The following is a 21,741-nucleotide window of genomic DNA, read 5'->3' as shown; positions in this document are numbered from 1 at the left end:
ATAGAAATATAAACTGCACTGCCAGAAGTCATGACAGTTTTGGTAACAACACTGGATAAGACATGTTGGATTTGGCTAAATTTGCATTAAATTATCTGCCACTGATTGTGATGATGGCTGGCATCAGCACTAACTTGAATTGCCAAGCTTCCAGTCTTGATCTGGACTCTGTAGGAAATGGAGATTGATCTCCAGGTCACAGTGGCACAGTGGTTAGCAGTTTCCACAGGTCCACATCCTTTCCCTATTCCCATCATTTACCATTTACCATGGCTAACCCCCATAACCTAAATATTTTGGGACACTAAGGGTCAATGTAGCATGGCTAATCCACCTAACCTTCACATGTAGGGAGGGGATAGCTCGACCTTGGGATTGGACATAACTCGGCACAACATTGAGGGTTGAAGGGCCTGTACTGTGCTGTAATATTCTATATTTAGTGTTCTATCTTTAGACTGTGGGAGGAAACCAGAACATCCAGAGGAAACCAACACAGGGATGGGGAGAAGGTGCAAACTCCACACAGATAGTGACCTGAGGCTGGGATGAAACCCAAGTCCCTGGTGCTGTGAGGCAGCCACCAAAATTAAGTATTTTACCATATGAGACAACAGTAAAGATTGGTGGACTCTGATTAGTAGAGGTGCTGGAACAAAATCCTTGGAGGCATGGGTTGATGCTGAACCGGTTAATGGTGGCTGGCAGAAAAAAAAGCTGCTGGACCAACAATCAAGAATCATTGAATCAGGAAATAAAGAGCCTTTCCATTTTCTCATTGACATTTGAAAGCATCATGACAAGTGTGTGTCAAGTGACTAATGACAAGAGTGTTGGGGTGGGGTGGGATGGGCGGGTTGTGCAGTTGGAGAGAGCAACCCATGTGATGAAACTTACCGAAATGCAAGCACAACCAGAGTTGCCAGCCATGGCATACGAGCAAAGAATTGACTAACCAGCCCCAAACTTACCATCGTAACAAAACCCATGGAGACATGGGTTGGTGCTGCAGTCGTTGATGTTAATTTCACAGCGTGGACCGTTATAGCCTCTTGCGCAAGCACAGCGGAATCCAAGGGGGTAAGTGTCCAGATCCTCCTCTTCCACGCACACGCCACTATTCTCACAGGGATTGGAGGCTTCGCAGGGACCGGACTCACAGTTGAAGCCTTAAGGCAAACAGACAATGCCGTCACAACCAATTTGCCAACACCTTATACCAGCACCACACAACAGCGGAAACAATGTCTAATAAATCTTTCCACTGACCATATTAATCCAGCTCCTTCTGCATGCCTGTATAAAAAGCATCTCCTCATTCATTCTGAAACATATCCACTCTAAATCTAGAAATATTCAGTGCTGAATTTATCCAGAAGTCGGGTTATATTTTCCACCAATAATTCAGTCTATTTTTTTAATATCAAAAATTAACGATAATTGGAATTAAAGAATAACAATAATACAACAAAGTGGGAGTTGCATACTGGATAAAATTGGAATATCAGATATTTCAAACAAAGTGTCTTTGAATTATGAGTAGACTGTATAACTGAGAAATTGATTGAAGAATAATTTTACAGAATGATGAAAGTAGTTTTATGTTGGTCACATTTAAAACACATTCTAGCTCTTGGGGGAAGAAAATAAAATAACATTCATCATAGCTTGAAGCCTTGTGAATTTTGAGAACTTATTTTTCTTAACCTGCCACAGAATGCAATCATAGGTACGTGGGTAACATTGGCGAACAATAACACTTAATTCATCGAAAAATACAATAATTCACATCATTAGTCACTTATTGATCCTGGAAGAGTGAAAGAGTTTAGGAATGAAATCAACCTGAAATACAAGCTGGTACTTGACAATGGACAACAGTTGCTGAGCATTTGCCTTACTTTTAGAGATTTGCATTTATATAGCATTTTTCATCACCTCAGGATGACCCACCACACCTTAAAACCAATTATTTACTTTGGAACCAAAAACAGTAAATGTTGGACATGTTTAATGAGCCAAGCACCATCTCTGGAGAGAGAAACAGAGTTACAATGAAAAAAATTGTTGGCATCATTTTAGGCATCAGATTAGTGACCTTTCTGTGAAGTTCAGCTGGAAGTAGGCAATGTACAGATTTTGTGCTACCCCCTCATTTCAATGATGCAACCTTAGTACCGCTGCTTGCTGAATACACATACATGGCAGAGGGCCCAATAGCATGCAAGGCTCTTGCTCTTAAAGGCAGTCTGTCCCTCTGAAAGGGAAGCAGCCCTAGGTAATTGAAAAGTCTGCAACTGAATTGATATTACTTCAACTAAATTAAAGGAATTTGTGTTAGATCATCAAATGTCTTTTGACTCCGAAGCCAGGTCTTTGGGGCCTCACTTCGGGTGTTGACCTCATTGCCACCCACTCCCACTTCATTGGAGGATGTGCCTTCAGGAGCTCCTTGCCCTCTTTGGAAAAATAGATCTGAATTTTCAGGATAATGGAGCTTGGTGCTGGCCATCTAAATAGATGGTAGGGAGCACATTCTCGCCGTCTCCAGCATTCTCAATACCATATTACATTCTAATGAGTATTGATTGGCACAAAGCAGGACTTCTGCTTCGGAAAGGGCTCCACAGTTCATACATGCTGCCCTGAAGGGATTAGTAGTGGACATGGATTCAAGGAGAGAGGCCAAGGTGAGGTATCTACACTTTCATCCCCAAAGGTGCCCCCACCCCATCCTTCTGGTGGTAGCTATAGGACGGATGTCAGAGGTAGGTTCTTTAGCCAGAGGGTGGTGGGGGAATGGAATGCCCTGCCAGCTGCAGTTGTAGATGCGCCTAGTTTGGGGGCATTTAAGATGTCCGTGGATAGGTTTATGGATGGAAAGGGATTGGTTTAGGTTAGGGGGTCATCGCTTTTCTCGTAATTGGTCGGCGCAAAATCGTGGGCCGACGGGCCTGTTCTGCGCTGTAATGTTCTATGTTCTATGTTCTGGTTGGTTCTGAGGCAGGGGGGCGGAGAGTGAAATCGCATGCACAAGATTCCCACTGGGATTACAAACTGGCCATAATTTTACACTGGGCAGGGCATCAGACAGGAAACTCACCCTTGCCCCATTTAAGGCCACATGAAGACTACTTAATGGTCATTTTAGTGCTTTTTCCTGCTCAGCCTCAACCTTTAGGTGGGTGGGTGACAAGTCGGGTGGAAGAAAATCTGGAAATGAAGAATGGTCAGTCTCAGGGGGGAAGGGAACTGACAGAGGGCACTCTTCGGACTGGGGAATTTAAGGTTTGGTGACCGCCAGACCTTCCTCATCCCACTAACCTGGCTAAATCCCCGAGACCCCACTTGCCCTCCTCATAACCTCACAGGCATTATCTACCCTGGGACCCCAATCATTTAACCTGCTCCGATGATTCCTGAGAACTTTTGGCAAGCAGCTCTCTGCTGTTCCTCTTCTGGCCACTGACCTGTAGGGTCCGCAGAACTCTGGACAATAGATTTGCTGGCAGCTGTCCAAGGAGGGACTTCCTCCTTCGTGAGAAGCAGTAGTCCTGCTTTGTGCCAATCAATACTCATTAGAATGTAATATGGTATTGAGAATGCTGGAGACGGCGAGAATGTGCTCCCCACCAACTATTTAGATGGCAGCACCAAGCTCCATTATCCTGAAAATTCAGATCTATTTTTCCAAAGAGGGCAAGGAGCTCCTGAAGGCACATCCTCCAATGAAGTGGGAGCGGGTAGCAATGAGGTCAACACCCGAAGTGAGGCCCCAAAGACCTGGCTTCGGAGTTGAAAGACATTTGATGATCTAACACAAATCATCAAGACCAGTGATTGCATCTTCACAGGAGATCTGATACCCCTGCATTAATGAAGACACACCCTCATCATTCACCCTCATCCACACCTCATCACTCACCCTCACCTTCACCCTCATTACTAACCCTCACCCACACTCTCATCACTCACCCACACCCTCATTACTAGCACTCACCCACACCCTCATCACTAACACTCACCCACACTCTCACCACGCACCCTCAACCATACCCTCTCACTCCCCACGCTCTCATCATTCACCCACACCCTCACGACACAGTCATCACTCACCCACACCCTCACCACTCATCCACACCCACAGCACTCAAAGCTAGATGACAGTCCAGCAATCTCTGTATCAAAGTATTACTGGGATCACAGAGGCACTTGCCCAGGGAGTGGCAGTGACTCTTTGACACACAAACCCACTGTTCTCTCTCAAGTTGGTAACATTCGTGTGAGTGAGGGGTGACGGTGTGGGTGAGGGTTAGTAATGAGGTTATGGTGAGGGTTAGTAATGAGGGTGTGGGTGAGGGTGACCGATGATGGTTAGGGGGTTTGAGTATGGGTGAGTGGTGAGGGTATGGTTGGGGGTGAGTGGTGAAGGTGTTGTTGAGGGTGACTGGTGAGCATTTGGGTGAGTGATTTGGGTGAGGGTGAAGGGCGGTGATGTGGATGAGTGGTGAGGCACGGGTAAGGGTGAGTGGTGAGGATGTGGGTGAATGATGAGAGTGTGGGTGAGGATTAGTAATGAGGTTGTAGGTAAGTGATGATGGTGAGGCCTCCATTCCAGTATTTTTGCTGCCGCCTCTCAGTCAGCCATCCCAAACTGCTGCTACTGTTGCTGGGTGATGTCGCCTCAAGCCTCGATCCCAAGACCCAGAGCTACTTGTGGTCACCCTGCAAAGCCCTCTAACCCAGTGAAAGTCTCAGCCTTCCAGGATCCAAGCTGCAGAAGTTGAGAATGACACTGCGTAGGAGTACTGAGATGAGATACACATGTCTGGAGCAATGTCAGCAACGAGATGTTGAAGGAGTTTCTACCCTACTCCATTCCTTACCACTCCACATGTACATAAGAACATAGGAACACAGGAACATAAGAAATAGGAGCAGGAGTAGGCCATCTAGCCCTTCGAGCCTGCCCCGCCATTCAGTAAGATCATGGCTGATCTGTCATGGCTCAGTTCCACATTCCCGCCCTCTCCCCATAACCCTTAATCCCCTCTCTTATCAAAAACCCATCAACCCGCGTCTTAAAAATATTTAGCGAGGCAGCGTCCACCACTTCAACGGGCAGAGAATTCCAGAGATTCACCACCCTTTGAGTGAAGAAGTTCCTCCTCAACTCCGTTCTAAACCGCCCCCCCTTTATCTTGAGGCTGTGCCCCCTAGTCCTACTATCCTTTCTGAGCAGGAAGAGTCTCTCCACCTCTATGCTATCCATCCCATTCATCATCTTATATGTCTCAATGAGATCTCCCCTCATTCTTCTAAACTCTAACGAGTACAAGCCTAGTTTATTCAGCCTCTCCTCATAGCTCAACCCCCTCAACTCCGGCATCAGCTGAGTAAACCTCCTCTGCACTCCCTCCAAGGCCAAAATATCCTTGCGTAAGTGCGGCACCTAAAACTGCACACAGTACTCCAGCTGCGGCCTCACCAATGCCCTATACAGCCGCAGCATGTAGAGTCAGTGAGGTATACAAGCATGGAAACAGGCCCTTCGGCCCAACTCATCCATGCCAGCCAGGTTTCCTAAACTGAACTAGTCTCATTTACCTGCGTTTGACCCATTTCCCCCTGAACCTTTCCTTATCTACCCACCTGTCCAATGTCTTCCAAATGTAATTGTACCTGCCTCTACCACCTCCCCTGGCAGCTCATTCCATACACGCACCACCCTCTGTGCAAAAAAGTTGCCTCTCAGGTCCCTTTTAAATCTTTCCCCTCTCACCTTAAGCCTACGCTCTCTCGTTTTAAACTCCCCTCCCCTGGGGAGAAATCCTCGGCTAACCATCTTACCTGTGCCCCTCATGATTTTATAAACTCTATAAAATCACCCCTCATCCTCTTACGCTCCACGGGAAAATGTCCCAACCTATCCAACCTCTCCTTTTAATTCAAACCTTCCAGTCCTGGTAACATCTTTATAAATTATTTTGCATCCCTTGCTGTTTAACAAACTATTATTCTCGCAGCTATCTGCGATCTGTCACACTGATGCGACCAGCTCTCACACAACGCCCATACCAGCGGTTTCTGAATTCATTAAACTCCCACTGCTGCTCAGCCCCTATCGCTCTGTCACAAAGTGCCTTGGGGCATGCCAGGTCAAAGGAGCAACGGACAGCAATGACTGTGACATCAATATCCATTAAACGGGATTACAGAATCGGATTGTCTATACACCCACACGTTAGCACAAAGAGACGGAGGAATGGAGGCCACCACGTGTCGATGCCCTCACCCACTGGCAAAGGAACCAACAAGACAGACACTAAGGGGATGCACAAGGGTAAATAATCAATTGTTGCTGTTTACTTGGATACGTGATTGGATAAAGCAGCTATATAAAAGTTTTTGATTTTTGGATGGTAGCCAAGGGGATGACGGTGCATCTCAGAAATGTGGGAAAGTTGTATCGCTGAAAAAAGAGTTTGATCATTCTCCCTTTGTCAGGTGTAAGGGGTCCAGAACGTCTCCTGTCTGCCTCCCTCATTTCACTTCCCTGCTCCTCAACGTGGCTGCAGCATTCTTGGAGGTAAGGGCTGCCTCCACGTGATATGGAGAACATGGTAATTCATTATGATTTTTGAGACCCAATGCACCATATCTGCAGTGTCTCCAGTGGTACCGTCAATGAAATGTTTGTTTCAGCAGCTCGGGTTTGATCCCCTCTGCTGATGCTCTGTGTAGTTCTGTGGCTCTTGTTTTTGGCTTGCTCTGTCTGTGTGCTGGGATGGTGAAAAGGGGTCAGCAGTCACGTATAGAGGGGGTTAACTCGGTCCTTGAACAGGCAGTCTTTGGTTCCTCTGAGACACTCAAAGCTGTTGCATAGAGCTGACTGGGCCAAGCATGAACACATGGTGACAGCTGCCAAGATAGCAGGATTCAACAAATTGATTAGTTACACCACAGTTACATACTAACCGCACACTTACAAAATGAGCGCTGTCATAGTTCTTGTACCTCTTCCAGTGACACGCAGAGCAGATGACGGTACCCTGCATCATCATTAATCCTTTCAAATCCACAGGCCTTCTCTTCCTGTTTGTCCCTCCTCAGCAAAAATACAATGAAGTTCCTCACCTGGAGGAATGCTCTCTCTGACTTTTGGAAGTGTTCAATGGGTAGAACTCTGGGAAACATAGGTTTTGTACTGCTGAGGCTTTATAAGGCTCTGTTGAGGTCACATTTAAAAGGGTTTAGAGGAGGTTCACAAGAATGATCCTGGGAATGGAAGCTTGGCACATGAGGAGCGTCTGAGGACTCTGGGACTGCACTCGATGGAGTTTCGAAGGATGAGGAGGCTTCTCATTGATATTTACAGAATAATGAATAGAGTGGACATGGATAGAGTGGACATGGGCAGATGTTTCCATTACTAGTAGATACCAAGGGCACAGCCTCAGAGTAAAGGGATGCTTGTGGGCAGCACGGTGGCACAGTGGTGAGCCAGGGACCCAGTTTCGATTCCCGGCTTGTGTCACCGTCTGTGTGGATCTGCATGTTCTCCCCGTGTCTGCATAGGTTTCCTCCAGGTGTTACGGTTTCTTCCCACGGTCTGAAAGACATGCTGGTCAGGTGCATTAGCCATGCTTAATTCTCCCTCAGTGTACCTGAACAGGCACCAGAATGTGGCGACTAAGGGATTTTCACAGTAACTTGATTGCAGTGTTAAAGTAAGCCTACTTGTGACACTAATAAGTAAATATTAAATGTAGGACTTAGATGAGGAAGAATTTCTATGGAATTCATTGCCACAGATGGCTGTAGAGGCCAGGTCATTGAGTGTAATTATGACTGAGATAGATACATTACTGATTGGTGAAGGGATCAAAGTTTATGGGTTAAAGCAGGGAGAATGGGGTTGAGAAACTTATCAGTAAATAATGGAATGGCAGAGCATACTCAATGAATCAAGTAGCCTAGTTCTGCTCCTGTATCTTACGGTCAAAATGTATTTATTTCTTGCTCCAACCAGAAGGATCTGGGGGTGTAAAGATTGAGAATAGCAGTGACATTCACTGGCAGTGCTATCCTTGTCCTGGTTGTATTGAAGGAGGCAGCACAGTTCAGTCATGTTAATGAATTCAAATCACCTCAGGCATCATCCCTGAGTCAGCTGTAGGCTGGAGAGTAGCTCCTGATACATTCTGTTTTCTCCTATCCTTCATTGATGAAGTCAATGGGAATCAGGGGAAATCACTCCGCTGGTTTGAATCATACCTGGCACAAAGGAAAATGGTTGTGGTGATTGGAGGTCAATTATCTCAGATCCAGGAGTCCCTCAGGGTAGTGTCCTTGGCTCAACCACCTTCAGCTGCTTCAATAACTTTCCTTCCATCGTAAGTAAAGAAGTAGGATGTTCACTGATGACTGCACAATGTTCAGCACCATTTGTGAATCCTCAGATACTAGAGCAGTCCATGTCCAAATGCAACTAGACCTGGACAATACCCAAGCTTGGGCTGACAATTGGTAAGTAACATGCTACACAAGTGCCACACAAGTGTCAGGCAATAACCATCTTCAACAAGAGAGGATCTAACCATCGTCCCTTGACATTTAATGGCATTAACATTACTGAATTCCCCATGATCAACACCCTGAGTTTTACCATTGACTAGAAACTGAACTGGACTAGCCATACAAATACTGTGGCTGCCAGAGCAGAGTAATTCACCTCCTAATGCCCAACGTCTACCTACCATCTACAAGGCACAAGTCAGGAATGGAATACTCTCCACTTGCCTATATGAGTTCAGCTAAAGAAGCTTGACACTATCCAGGACAAAGCAGCCCGCTTGATTACTAACACTTCCAAAAACATTCAGTCCCTTCACTATTTAGATAGTTACATGGGTACGATGGGTATGGAGGGATATGGGCCAAATGCAGGCAGTTGGGATTAGCTTAGGGGCTTTATAAAAAGGACTGCATGGACAAGTTGGGCCGAAGGGCCTGTTTCCATGCTGTAAACGTCTATGACTCTATGACACCGACAAACTGTGGCAGCTGTGTGTACCACCTATAGGATGCACTGCAGGAACTCATCAATGCTCCTGAAGCAGCATTTTCCAAACATACGACCATTACCAGCTAGAAGGACAAGGTCAGCAGGTACCTGGGAACACCACCATGTGGAGGTTCCCCTCCAAGTCATGAACTTGGAAATATATTGCCATTTCTTCACTGTCACTGGGTCAAAATCCTGGATTTCTTCCTTAACAGCATTGTGGATACAACTTTAAACACAACAGTACCTCCACTAACTTTTTTTGAACTAGATGCTTAAAGAGGTCAAGGATAAGATAGCAGATGCTGTGAGGATGATTTTCCAATCCTCACAAGATACAGGGGAGGTGCCGAAGTATGGCAGAAATACAAACGTAGTTCCATTGTTTGAAAAGGGATTGAAGAAAATAACTATAGGCCTGTTAGTCTTATTTTGGTGGTGGGCAAATTTGTCGCATCAATCCTGAGAGATAGGATGAACTGTCACATCGAAAGACAGGAATGGTCAGCATGGATTTGTCAAAGGAAGGTCATGCCTCACAAACTTGATTAAATTCTTTAAGGAAGTAACAAGAAGGATTGATGAAGGTGTGCAGTGGATATTGTGTACATGGATTTTAGCAAGACTTTAACAAGGTTCCACATGGCAAAATAGTTAATAAAGTAAAAACCCATGAGGTACGAGGGAGATGTGGCAAACTGGATCAAAAGTTCGCTTAGTAACAGGAAACAAAGGGTAATGGTTGATGGATGCCCTTACGAATGGAAAGTTGTTTCAAGTGGTGTTCCACAGGATTCGGTGTTGGAACCCTTGCTGTATCCATTATATATTAATGATTTGGATATAAACGTTGGAGGCACAGTGGATAATTTGCAGATGACACAAAAATCGTCAAGTGTAGTGGATGGTGTAGAGGATAGCTATAATCTATATAAATATTTCAATGAGTTGGGTGGTGAAATGGCAGATGAATTTTAACGTAGAGAAAAGTGAGGTAATATATTTAGGGAGGTCAATCAGTTATAGGGAATTCACAATGAATAGGAGTAATTTAAGCGGAGTAGATGAAGCGAGAGATCTTGGCACACAAGAACACTGGTCCCTATGGGTAGGATTTCAAGTAGACAACATTGTAAAGAATTCATATAGAATGCTCTGCTTCACTGGCAGAATTATTGAATATAAAAGTAAGGATATACTGTTGGAATTGCATAAAACACTGGTGAGGCCACAGCTGGAGTATTGTATGCAGCTCTGGTCATTGTATAAGGATGAAATTGCTCTGGAGAGAATCCAGAGGAGGTTTACATGACTGTTGCCAGAGCTAGAATAGTGTAGCTATGAGGAGAGCTTACAAAGGATGGGGTTATTTTCCTTGAAAAGAAGGCTGAGGAATGATTTGATGGAAGCATAAAAAATTATGACGGGGAAGAGACAGCATGCATAAAATTGTTTCCCTTGGTGGAGAATTCTAGAAACAGGAGACATAGATTTACATTATGTGGAAGTAAGTGCAGAGGGGGTATGGGAAGAACTGTTTTTTACACACAGGGTAGTGGGTGTCTGGAATTTGCTGACTGAGCTGGCCTTGGAGGCAGAGACACTAAACTCTTTTAGTGAGTACCTGGATCTGTACCTTAAGTGCTGTGAGCCATGGGCTAGGTGCAGAAAGGTAGGATTAAAAAGGGTATCAGCTGACTGGCATGGACAAGATGGCCTCTTTTGGTGCTATAACTTTTCTATGGTTCTATGGTATCTTCTGGATGCAAGGGTGTTGCCTGTGTAGCCTACTTAACATTCTACCCAGGCAACACCAGAGGCGCTATGCATTTCACACCCAATAATATTTCAGATCGATGACCTTTCAACAGGGTTATAATGAAAGGACACCGACCTGGCCCTCTCTCCACTCACATTGTCTGTACCTTTAAGACTTGATTACCTGTAAAGTCTCACATTCCAACAATGACCTTGTAAACTGAGTTTGTGTCAGTGTATGCTCTGTTTGTGAACACAACTCCTCACTCACCTGATGAAGGAGTGAGACTCTGAAAGCTTGTGCTGCCAAATAAACCTGTTGGACTTCAACCTGGAGATGTGAGACTTCTTGCTGTGCTTACCCCAGTCCAACGTCGACATCTCCACTTCATGGATAAATATCTGCCAGGACACTGGGGCGGGGGGAGGGGGGGAGCTCCTCTCCTCTTCTTTGAAATAGCACCAAGGTGACCTTTCACAACCAACTCAGGTATTTCCATAAGTAGGAGAGACTAGAATCCAAGGGCACAGCCCCAGAGTAAAGAGACTGAGAAGAGGAGGAATTTCTTCATCCAGGGGATGTGCTCATTGCCACAGAAGGCTGTGGAGGTCAGGCCATTTATCAGGCCATATATTTAAGATAGAGATAGATAGTTTCTTAATTGGTAAGAAGATCAATGATTACGAGGATAAAAGCCAGGAGAATGGGGTTGGTAATTAGCAATGATTGAATGGTGGAGCAGACTTGATGGGCCGAATGGCCAAATTCTTCTTCTATATTCTAAGGTCTTACAGAGGGCAAATGGACTCCTGGTTTTGTGGTTCATCAAAAGGACAGCACCTCTGACTGTACAGCTCTCCCTCAGTCATGCACCAGAGTGTCAACTTTGATAATGGTCAACTTCAGGAAGGAGAACTTAGGCTTGGAGGGATGGCAGTGCTGCACTCCCAGAATGATACTGGCACTAAAAGGGTTAAATTATGAGGGCAGTATGCATAAAATAAGCTCGTATTGCTTTCAATATAGAAGATTAGTGGGTGATTGAATTGAGGTATTTGAGATGATTAAAGGATTTGATCTCATATTTAGAGAGAAACTATTTCCTCTAGTGGGAGAACAAATGGGCATAATATTAAACTTAGAGCTAGGCTGTTCAGGATTGATGCCAGGATCATACTGTAGGGGCCAGCAATCTCCAATCTGATAAAGCACAAAGAACAAAGAAAATTACAGCACAGGAACAGGCCCTCTGGTACTCCAAACCTGCACAGACCATGCTGCCTGACTTAGCTAAAACCCCTACGCCCTCCCCCTTTCTTCACTGGTGATGATAAAAGGACGTCCTGTTGTTGATGTTAGGAGCAATGCCAAGGGCAGTGCTGGTGCTATCTGAGGAGATCCCCCCTGCCATTCATACATTGCCAAAGGCTGGGTTCCATGATTGTAGAGATGTTGAAAAGGCACATTGGGTTTTGAAACATAACCAGTCTGATTGACACCTCTGGAGTTCCGTTGTCGCCATGTCATGAGGCTACCGCTGGAGGCAGACATCTTAAGCTCAGTTTGTGGTTAGCACTTATGCCTCACAGCACCAGGGAGCCGCGGGTTCGTTTCCTAGCTAGGATCACTGTCTGCAGAGTTTGCATGTTCTCCCTGTGTCCGCATGGGTTTCCTCGGGGTGCTCTGGTTTCCTCCCACGTCTGAAAGACATGCTGGTTAGGTGCAATGGCCACGCTAAATTCTCCCTCAATGTACCCGAACAGGCGCTGGAGTCTGGCAACTAGGTGATTTTCATTGCAGTGTTAATGTTAGTCTATTTGTGACACTAATGCTTAAAAGCTTCTGATAGAAACAGATACTACAGAAGACTGCTATACATGAAACATGGTGCATAGAAGTAGTTAGAAATATTTTTTGAATCTGTCAAAAGGAGCAGAGAAGAGACAGAGAACCCAAGAAAATACAAAGGTTCAAATCTGCAAAACAGCTGCTAAAACTAACAAAGGAAACCAGGCAAAGGCTGCAAACAAGACAGCTCAGAATGGCACAAATCTGCAAAGACAAGCTGCAGAGAAAGGTACAAAGGAAAAGTACACACAGGCTGCAGAGGGAGAAAAAAGAACAGAGGAAATACATACTGAGACTGTAAATAAATTCCTAACTGAGTAAAAGTTGCTGTAGTAAATTTTCCAGTCCCATCTCCAATCCAATTTAAAAGGGATGGATGGTAAAACTGGCAGCTTTTCAACTTACAATGGAAATTCTATGAAAATGCAATGGACTTAGTTAACAAGCCTGAACCAAAAAGAGTAGCCACAGTGTTAAAACTGCTGGGGAAACATTGCTATAAAGCATATGCCACCCTAATCTAACTGGAGGTCAGAGAAAAATGAGACCAATGAATGGTATGGCACGGCAATAAGGAAGCTCACAGAATGATGTGAATTTGGGCAGCGAAAAGATGATCTGATTAAAGATAGAGTAGGATGATGCATAACAGAACCCTCCCCCGACACTCCCCCCCTCCCCGCTACCTCCCCCTCACCCCCCAGTGAGACCAATTCTACTGAAAGGTGAGAAACTGATGATGAAAAAAGAAATGGGCTTGTGTTGAAATACAAAGTTGTGAAATGTCAGATGGAGAACACCTATGACAGAGCAGATGTTGAGAGATAGTCCAAGTTGAAAGAGCGGATCAACGGTAGACAAACAGCAGGATGTAAATATTGCGGAGGACAGCATGGACAGGAAAAGAAGGACTGCCCAGCAGAGGGAAAGCAGTGTTTTAACTGCAAGAAGCAAAATCATTTTGCATACAAGTGCTTGAGTAGAAAAAAACAAAATAAGCCTGTGCAGATGGCCACTGAGGAAATAGCAGCAGGCAAGTCCAATGAAGAACTATACATCAAATAATAGGCTGGTTCAGTCAACAAATGGTTTGTGATTGCTATCATAATGATCACGGAAGGTAAGTATCAAGCAAACAAGAAATGCCAAATAGACATGGATGTGTCATGCAACATAATGACTGTCTGTGCAAAGCAACTCAGTCAAATCCTCAAAAGTAAGATTGGGATGATATGTTGGCATAATAATCATTGTAGAGAACAAAGGTGGCATTTTGACCAAAGGAAATAGAGTCAACATCCTGAGGGAGATGAGAGGAGAGATGCTGAAGAACATCCATGCATGGCATCAAAGAATTCAATCAAAACTGAGAAAGGCATGAGGTGTGCTCCAGCGATCAAACATGACCAATGAGATTGAAGTTCATATTGGCAAGTGCGGTGTGTGTAATAAGTACCAAACAAAACAAGCTAGAGAGTTGTTGATTATGCATGAAGTCCCAGGCAGGCCATGGATGAAACTGGGAATAGATCTTTTCACTTTGGCAGGAGTCGATTATCTTGTCAGCCTAGATTAATATGCTGACTACGAGGAGTTAAACCAACTGACTTCAGTGACGATGGGAGAAATAGTAGAAAATCTGATAGCACACTTCAGTCAGTATGGTATTCCAGATATTATGATGAATGACAATAACCTCAGTTCACAAGTGGAACATTTAGCCAATTCATGAATGAATTTAAAAATTAGGAAATTCAGCATGACAGGTCATCTCTGCACTATCTCCTGTTGAATGAAAGGCTGCCACGGCAGAAAGAAATCAGCAAAGGAATTGTCAATAAATTGAGAAGATCTAGCACTCATTTATGCAAGGCAATCCTTGAGTGGGGGAACACATCAACTCAGACATGGAATAGTGTCCTGTCTAGAGACTAATATTTTGCCATACACAAATTGCTCTTCTAATAGCAAAACAGCCACTAAAGCCATAGAATCCCGACAGTGCAGAAGAAGGCCATTCGACCCATCAAGTCTGCACTAACCACAAAACCACCCAGGCCCTACTCCCGTAACCCCACATATTTACCTCCCCATGGCACAAGGGTCAATTTAACATGGCCAATCAACATAACCCACATATTTTTGGACTGTGGGAGGAAGCCCACACAGACACGGGGAAAATGTGCAACAGGTGTGTGGGGAAAAAATTAAGATAAAACTACAAAATGTCAAATTTCAGTTTGACAGGACTGCCAAACCAGAGAGTTGTTAATAGGTATGGACAACAGAATGAGAACAAATAGGAAGAGAAGTAGGCCATTTGGCCCAGAATGCCTTCCCTGCCATTCAACAAGGATCATGGCTAATTTGATTGTGATCTTAAGGCTACTTTCCTGCCTGTCTCCTATATCCCTAGAATCCCTTGTGAATCAAAAATCGTCATTATGATGTGGAAAAGTGCGCCAGCCTCATGTCATTCTCACAATGATCCTTATAGTTGTGACGAATATAGCAACATTTTTACAATGCAAATTTGACCCAGAAATTATGCACAGGGATACTATCACATTATCAAGTTAATTTCTTTCTCACACTCTCAGCTATTTCAGTGATGTCTGTGGGCTATTAGGACATGTTAATAGCATTTGACAAAGTAAGATTTTAGAAGGAACATGTGGAGCACACATGCTGAAATCGACCAAATATACTGAATGGTTTCTATGCTTATATCAGACGTAATTTATTTTACATCGATTAATGCCTCAATTAAGTGACCAATATAGGAATTTTTAGACAATTGCATTAATTGTTGATTTGTCTGTGTAAAGTTTCAAGTTCTGTGCTTTTATGTCACAAATGCTTTCAAGCGCAGAATATAGAATCATAAGAATCCCTCCAGTGCAAAAGTAGGCCATTCAGTCCATTGAGTCTACACCAATTTTCTGACAGTGTCTTGCCCAGGATCTCTCCCCACCCTATCCCTGTAACCCTGCACACTTATCATGGCTAATCTATCTAACCATATGTCTTTGGACACGAAGGGACAATTTAGTATCGACAATCCACGTAACCTACACATCCATGGACTGTGGGAGAAAACCAGAGCACTCAGAGGAAACCCACAAAGACATGGGGAGAACATGCAAGCTCCATACAGACAGTTACCCAAAGCTGGAATCAAACTGTGTGTGCTAACCACTGTTTCACCATGTTGCCCTTCAATGTTTGCCACTTTTGTTTTTTTTTAAAGATAGTCCTCTTTCAGCAGTTGCCTTGTGCAAAATACAAGGAAATAAGGGGAGGATTTTGAATTTCACAAAGCACGACTGATTCCACCTTTCACATTGTTTATAATTGGTGCCTGCCAGTCTCTAGTCATGGCAATCAGCGCATCAGTTAGTTGGCGACATCTCAAATCATTTCTTAAATCACTATTGCTTTCTTGAGGAGAGCTCAATTTGTACATTAGCTTCCTAATAGCCACTGTGTGAGACTTCCACTTTTGGAGGTGTTTCCTTTGGAGGTGAGGCATTACATATAATGGGATCACATCCTGATTCAGACGTGATCCAGATTCTGGGCTGGTGCATTTGCAGGAACAATACAGAAGGCCAACACACTTAACATAAAGGGGGTTATGTCAGTGGAAATACTGTCGCTGAAGTGAGTGAGAGAAAAGTTTGCAGAATTGAACTGGGTGATGAGATAATTTGATTAGTTTTTTGAGAGGGAAGATTATTAAAGAAGTAATGGGTTTGATAGATTGCCTGTATTTAAGTTCCATGATTCACTGAAGAAGAAATTACTTACGTACATGATGGAAAAAGGGATAGCAGAAGATGATGTTGGGGTTAGATGAACAAAAAGCAGTTCATGTATAATCACTGGCACAGGTTTCTAGGCCACTTTACTTGTTTCTTGCATAATTGTCCGTAATAGTGGCCAGATTCTCCATCCTTACCCACAGCTGGGATTCTCCAGTCCAGTTGCAGTGAGTAGAGATTTGGCTGAGTGCCAAATTCTCTGTTCTCACAGGCAGCAGTGGTGGGGCTGGAGAACTCCACCCAGTGTTTTCTGTTGTTATTGGCTGAGCATGTTTGCATACTATCCATTATAACAGGGTGCTGGATATATAAGTACGTGTGGCTGCGTGTCCATTTATATATGTGTGTGTGTGTGTGTGTGTGTGTGTGTGTGTGTGTGTGTGTGTGTGTGTGTGTGTGTGTGTGTGTGTGTGTGTGTAAACTCACTCATTATACAGTATTTGCAAACTCTACATTATATTACGAAAGCGTGTTGAATATATATTTGCATAATCTCATTTTGCTGAGGGCACAAATACTATTTTGAAAAGTAAGGTGAACCACAGAGAAAATGAGAATTTGATCCAAGTATACTACTGTTCATTTTTAAGTAGAACTAAAAACTGCACTTTTCTAAACAAATTCTAGAAATCCACAAACTGATACACTTGTCTAAAAACAATGTTGATTTTGCACCAGTTGCAATTTTGCATGTATGTTCTTTTAACTAATCCAGAATAAAGTTGCCAAAAAAAAGATTTTTCACAATTATTTTAGTCATAGAAACTACAGTAAAATTAAAACAAATAACCACTTTTGCAATAATGTTACTGATTCAGGTTATTTTTGACTTAGAAGGGTAGTTAATCCCTTGCAATCTAAACAAATGCCTATACCTGTAATAGAACCAGCCAGATGGGGAATGCTGGAACAGAGCTCACTACTGTGCACACTTATTGCATAATATGGAAACTGCCTGAGCCAAAAATCCAAACATTAGGTCAAAGCCATGTTACAATCCAATGGTTTCTACAAAAGAATAAATGGTTTCACTTTGTCGTTTGCAGACCATTCAATCCCCAGGACCCTTGAGGGTCTCTTCATCTGCAACCTGGCCATGGCAGAGGGATACATGGCCACTGGACCTATCTCCTTGAGCCTGCTTGGGGCCCAAGGTACCAGACTCAGGTGTTGGGGCAAAGGTACCGGGGGGCCAGTGAACTGTAGCTTGAAGTGGTGATCTAAAATGGGGGGAGGTGTTGAGGAGGGTGTCTGAAGAAGAGGAACGGGAGCTGAGGGGGATCAGGGAGGAGGGGTTACAAAGGGATGGGGTCACCCTCATCCCTGTGTTGTTTGGAGGTATGACCCATTACTTGTGGTGGGGGGAGGAAGTCCCATTTTGCTGAGGGATTAGTGGTGTTTCCTTTGACCCTCGGGGCCAAGCATGCTATGTCCATGTTGCTGATGGCCAACACCAAAGTCTGGCTGGTGCATTTCCTGCAGGTGAGTGGCGAGAGGCTGATTGTATTACAATTAGGGGGTTTGCATCTTAATCAAGTTGTCACCTACTCTGGTGGGAACCCAATCAGGACCACTGGGGGTCAGTCAGATGAATTCCAACAGCCCTTATGCCTGGTGGGAATCCCGATTTTAGCCTCAACACCTGATTCAGCCAGCAATCAGGCTTCCTACCATTGGCGAATGGGGCCAGTGAATCCCCTCTAATGACTGCTGCTATTTCAGTGAAAGAGTCAAATCATACTACTCACCTCCCCACCCCTCAACCACCAAAAGAGTTCCCTTCGGTGCTTTTCAAAGTGGAGTCATGACCCATGGGTGAGCCACGGGATGTTGAAAAAAATGGCTCACCAGAAATGATCCGTAAAGATCACCTGATGTTTTTTCTCTGTGAGTAAATTCTCACTGCAGTGCAGAGTATGATCACATAGAACCATAGAAAATTACAGCTCGGAAACAGGCCTTTTGGCCCTTCTTGTCTGTGCCGAACCATTTTTTGCCTCGTCCCACTGACCTGCACTTGGACCATATCCCTCCACACCCCTCTCATCCATGAACCCGTCCAAGTTTTTCTTAAATGTTAAAAGTGACCCCGCATTTACCACTTTATCCGGCAGCTCATTCCACACTCCCACCGCTCTCTGTGTGAAGAAGCCACCCCCCCCCCCACCCCCCGCCCCCCCTCAGTATTCCCTTTAAACTTTTCTCCTTTCACCCTTAACCCATGCCCTCTGGTTTTTTTTCTCCCCTAGCTTCAGTGGAAAAAGCTTGCTTGCATTCACTCTCTCTATACCCATCAAAATCTTCTACACCTCTATCAAATCTCCCCTCATTCTTCTACGCTCCAGGGAATAAAGTCCTAGCCTGTTCAATCTCTCTCTGTAACTCAGCTTCTCAAGTCCCAGCAACATCCCTGTGAACCTTCTCTGCACTCTTTCAACCTTATTTATATCCTTCCTGTAACTAGGTGACACGGGGCAAGAATAAACAGGTCAGTGCTCCCTGTACATGCACTTGGCACAAAGCCGATTGTAGACTTGGATCATGGGTCAGAGACATCAGTAGTCAATAAACCTACTGGCCAGGATCTTGCTTCAGAATCTGTCTGTTAGAGAACTAGTTGCACTGCCAATTCCACAACAGGACACAGCAGTACTAATGTTAGCTATGGACAGAGCACCAGTGAACTGCCTGCAAGATAAAAACTAAAACAAGGAACAAAGCGGTGTAAAGATTTTTTTGAGGCGTACTTTGGAGAAGCAGGGCATAGAACATACAATAAACACAAAAGATATTTTGATTGGAAATGTCAGCAGTCAAGGCAATGGATAAATGTCCTCAACAAAAATACGTTTTTGTCTGCACTATACTCACAAAAATGATTGCTAATTGGATTTAGGTCACTTTTTGAATATGCCATTTGTGAGATAAGATTTTATTGAATTAATTTACATTGGGACAATTTCTTTTTTTTTCTATGGCTCTCATTGCAAATAACAATCTTCAGGTTTCAATGTTGAAAAATGGCTGCATTATTCGGAGGACCATTGCTGACATAATGCAGCAATGTCCCTCTTGTTCTAGCTCATGGCTTCTAAAATCTGTTTCCTTTGGGGTGACTGAGGTACCTGACCACTCGAGGATTCCCATCTTTTGCCTGCTTGTTTTTTTCAGGCAATTATGACGTATCCGGCAACTGAAAATCGCTTTCTTCTTTTTACTCAAGAAGAGATGAGAATGTATGCTTCTGACAGGTCTTCAGAAAAAGGCTGAAGTTAGCAAGTGGTTTCACAGAGAATGGATCAGAGGGCATGCATAGAAAATGTACAAGCCAGGAGCAAGATCAGAAGCTTTCTCTCTCTCGCTGCATCCCAAAGGGTAGCAGATGTGTGCAAGACAAAGAAAGAACAAAAAATGCTCCTGAGGTCCCTGCAGTCACAGATATCAATCTTCACAAATTCAATTCACTCCATGTTGTATCAAGAAATGGGTGAACTCACTGGATGCTGCAAAGGCTACATGTTCTGACAATATTCCAGCAATAGTACTGAAGACTTGTGCTCCAGAACTAGCAGTGCCCCTAGCTGAGCCAAGCTACTTCAAGACAGGAAAAACACTAACATCTATCTGGTAATGTGGAAAATTGCCCAGTTATGTCTCCTGCCCAGAAAAAGCAGGACACTCCAACTCAATCAATTATACTACTCCATCAGTTTACTCTCGATCATCAGGAAAGTGATGTAGGGGGCCATCAACAGTGCCAGCTAGGGACACACACTCAATAATAATCTGTTACCGATACTCAGTTCATGTTCCACCAGGGTCACTCACTCCTGATCTCATTACAACCTTGGTCTAAATATGCATAAAAGAACCTTGAGAGGTAAGGTGAGACGAGAGTGTCAGTAACGGACTGAGTGTGGCATCAAGTCAATGGGAATCGGGGAAAAACTTTCCACTAGGTTCAGTCACATCTCGCACAAAGGAAGATGGATGTGGCTGTTGGAGGTCATCACTGGAGACGTTCCTCAGGGACCTTACCACCATCAGAAATTCAGAAGTGGGGATGTTTGCCAATGACTGCACGTTGTTCAGACTGTTTACAATTCCTCAGATATTGAAGTAGTCTGTACACCTATGCAGCATGACGAGGAGAATTCCAAAATTGGTTGAAAAGCAGGAAGCAGAGCGTAATGGTAGAGGAATGTTTCTGTGACCGGGCTGAATAGCTTCCTCCTGCTTCTATTTTATTGTGGGCCGAAGGGCCTGTTCCGCGCTGTAATGTTCTATGTTCTATGTTCTATTTTCTACGTTTCTATGTGACTGGAAGTCTGTTTTGAGTGGAGTTACACAGGGCTCAGCGCTAGGGCCCACGCTATTTGAAGTGTACATTAATGATTTGGATTTAAATGTAGGGGTTATGATCAAGAAGTCCGTGGATAATCTGAAAATTGGTAGCTTGTTAAATAGTGAGGAGGATAGACATCGATTATAGGAGGATATCAATGAACTGGTCAGGTGGGTAGAGAAGTGGCAAATGGAATTCAACCAAGAAAACTGTGAGGTAATGCACTTGGGGAGGGTTAACAAAGCAAAGGATTACACCATGAATAGTAAACTTTGGAAAGTACTGAAGAGCATATCCGCAGATCACTGAAGATGGCAGGGTAGGTAGGTAAGAAGACATATGGGATTATTGCCTTTATTATCCAAGGCATAGAATAAAAGAGCAGGGAGGTCATGCTGGAACTGAATAGAACACAACAGGACCACAACAGGAGTACTGCATGCAGTTCTGATCATCACATTAAAGGGACAATGTGACTACACTGGAGAGGATGTAAAGGAGATTTACCAGGATGCTGCCTGGGCTGGAGGTTCTGAGCTATGAGGAAAGATTGAACAGAACAAAGAATAGTACAGCACAGGAACATGCCTTTTGGCCCTTCAAACCTGTGCTGATCTTGATGCCTAACTAAACTGCAAAAAAACCCCTTCTACCCTTACTTTGTCTGTATTCTTTTATTCCTCTCCTATTCATGTACCCATCCAGATGTCTCTTAAATGTTGCTAATGTGCCTGCTTCCATCACCTCCTCTGGCTCCCAAATCTCTCTGCATGAAAAACTTCCCCTGCACATTTGCCTTAAACTTATCCCTCTCACCTTGAACTTGTGCCCCCTTGCAATTGGCACTTCCATGCTGGGAAAAAGCCTCTGACTATTCAACTTTTCTATACCTCTCATA

At 44.0% G+C, this 21,741-nt stretch overlaps 1 protein-coding gene across 4 annotated transcripts in view; it reads right to left on the bottom strand.

Annotated features, from left to right (window-relative positions):
- The window catches only part of LOC145344813 (uncharacterized), a 1,415,987-nt gene that overhangs the window by 221,227 nt on the left and 1,173,019 nt on the right, over positions 1-21,741 (bottom strand). For all 4 annotated transcript variants that reach the window (XM_080191980.1, XM_080191983.1, XM_080191981.1 and 1 more), the window contains one exon: positions 972-1,169. In XM_080191980.1, coding sequence (XP_080048106.1) covers positions 972-1,169 — 198 coding nt within the window. The remainder of the gene's footprint in view (positions 1-971; positions 1,170-21,741) is intronic.

Source organism: Carcharhinus amblyrhynchos, chromosome 7 (assembly GCF_965287045.1).
Source record: "Carcharhinus amblyrhynchos chromosome 7, sCarAmb.v2.hapA, whole genome shotgun sequence".
Classification (NCBI taxonomy): Eukaryota; Metazoa; Chordata; class Chondrichthyes; order Carcharhiniformes; family Carcharhinidae; genus Carcharhinus; species Carcharhinus amblyrhynchos.
The sequence above is the reverse complement of the archived record's forward strand: the minus strand, read 5'-3'. Positions and strand labels throughout refer to the sequence as shown.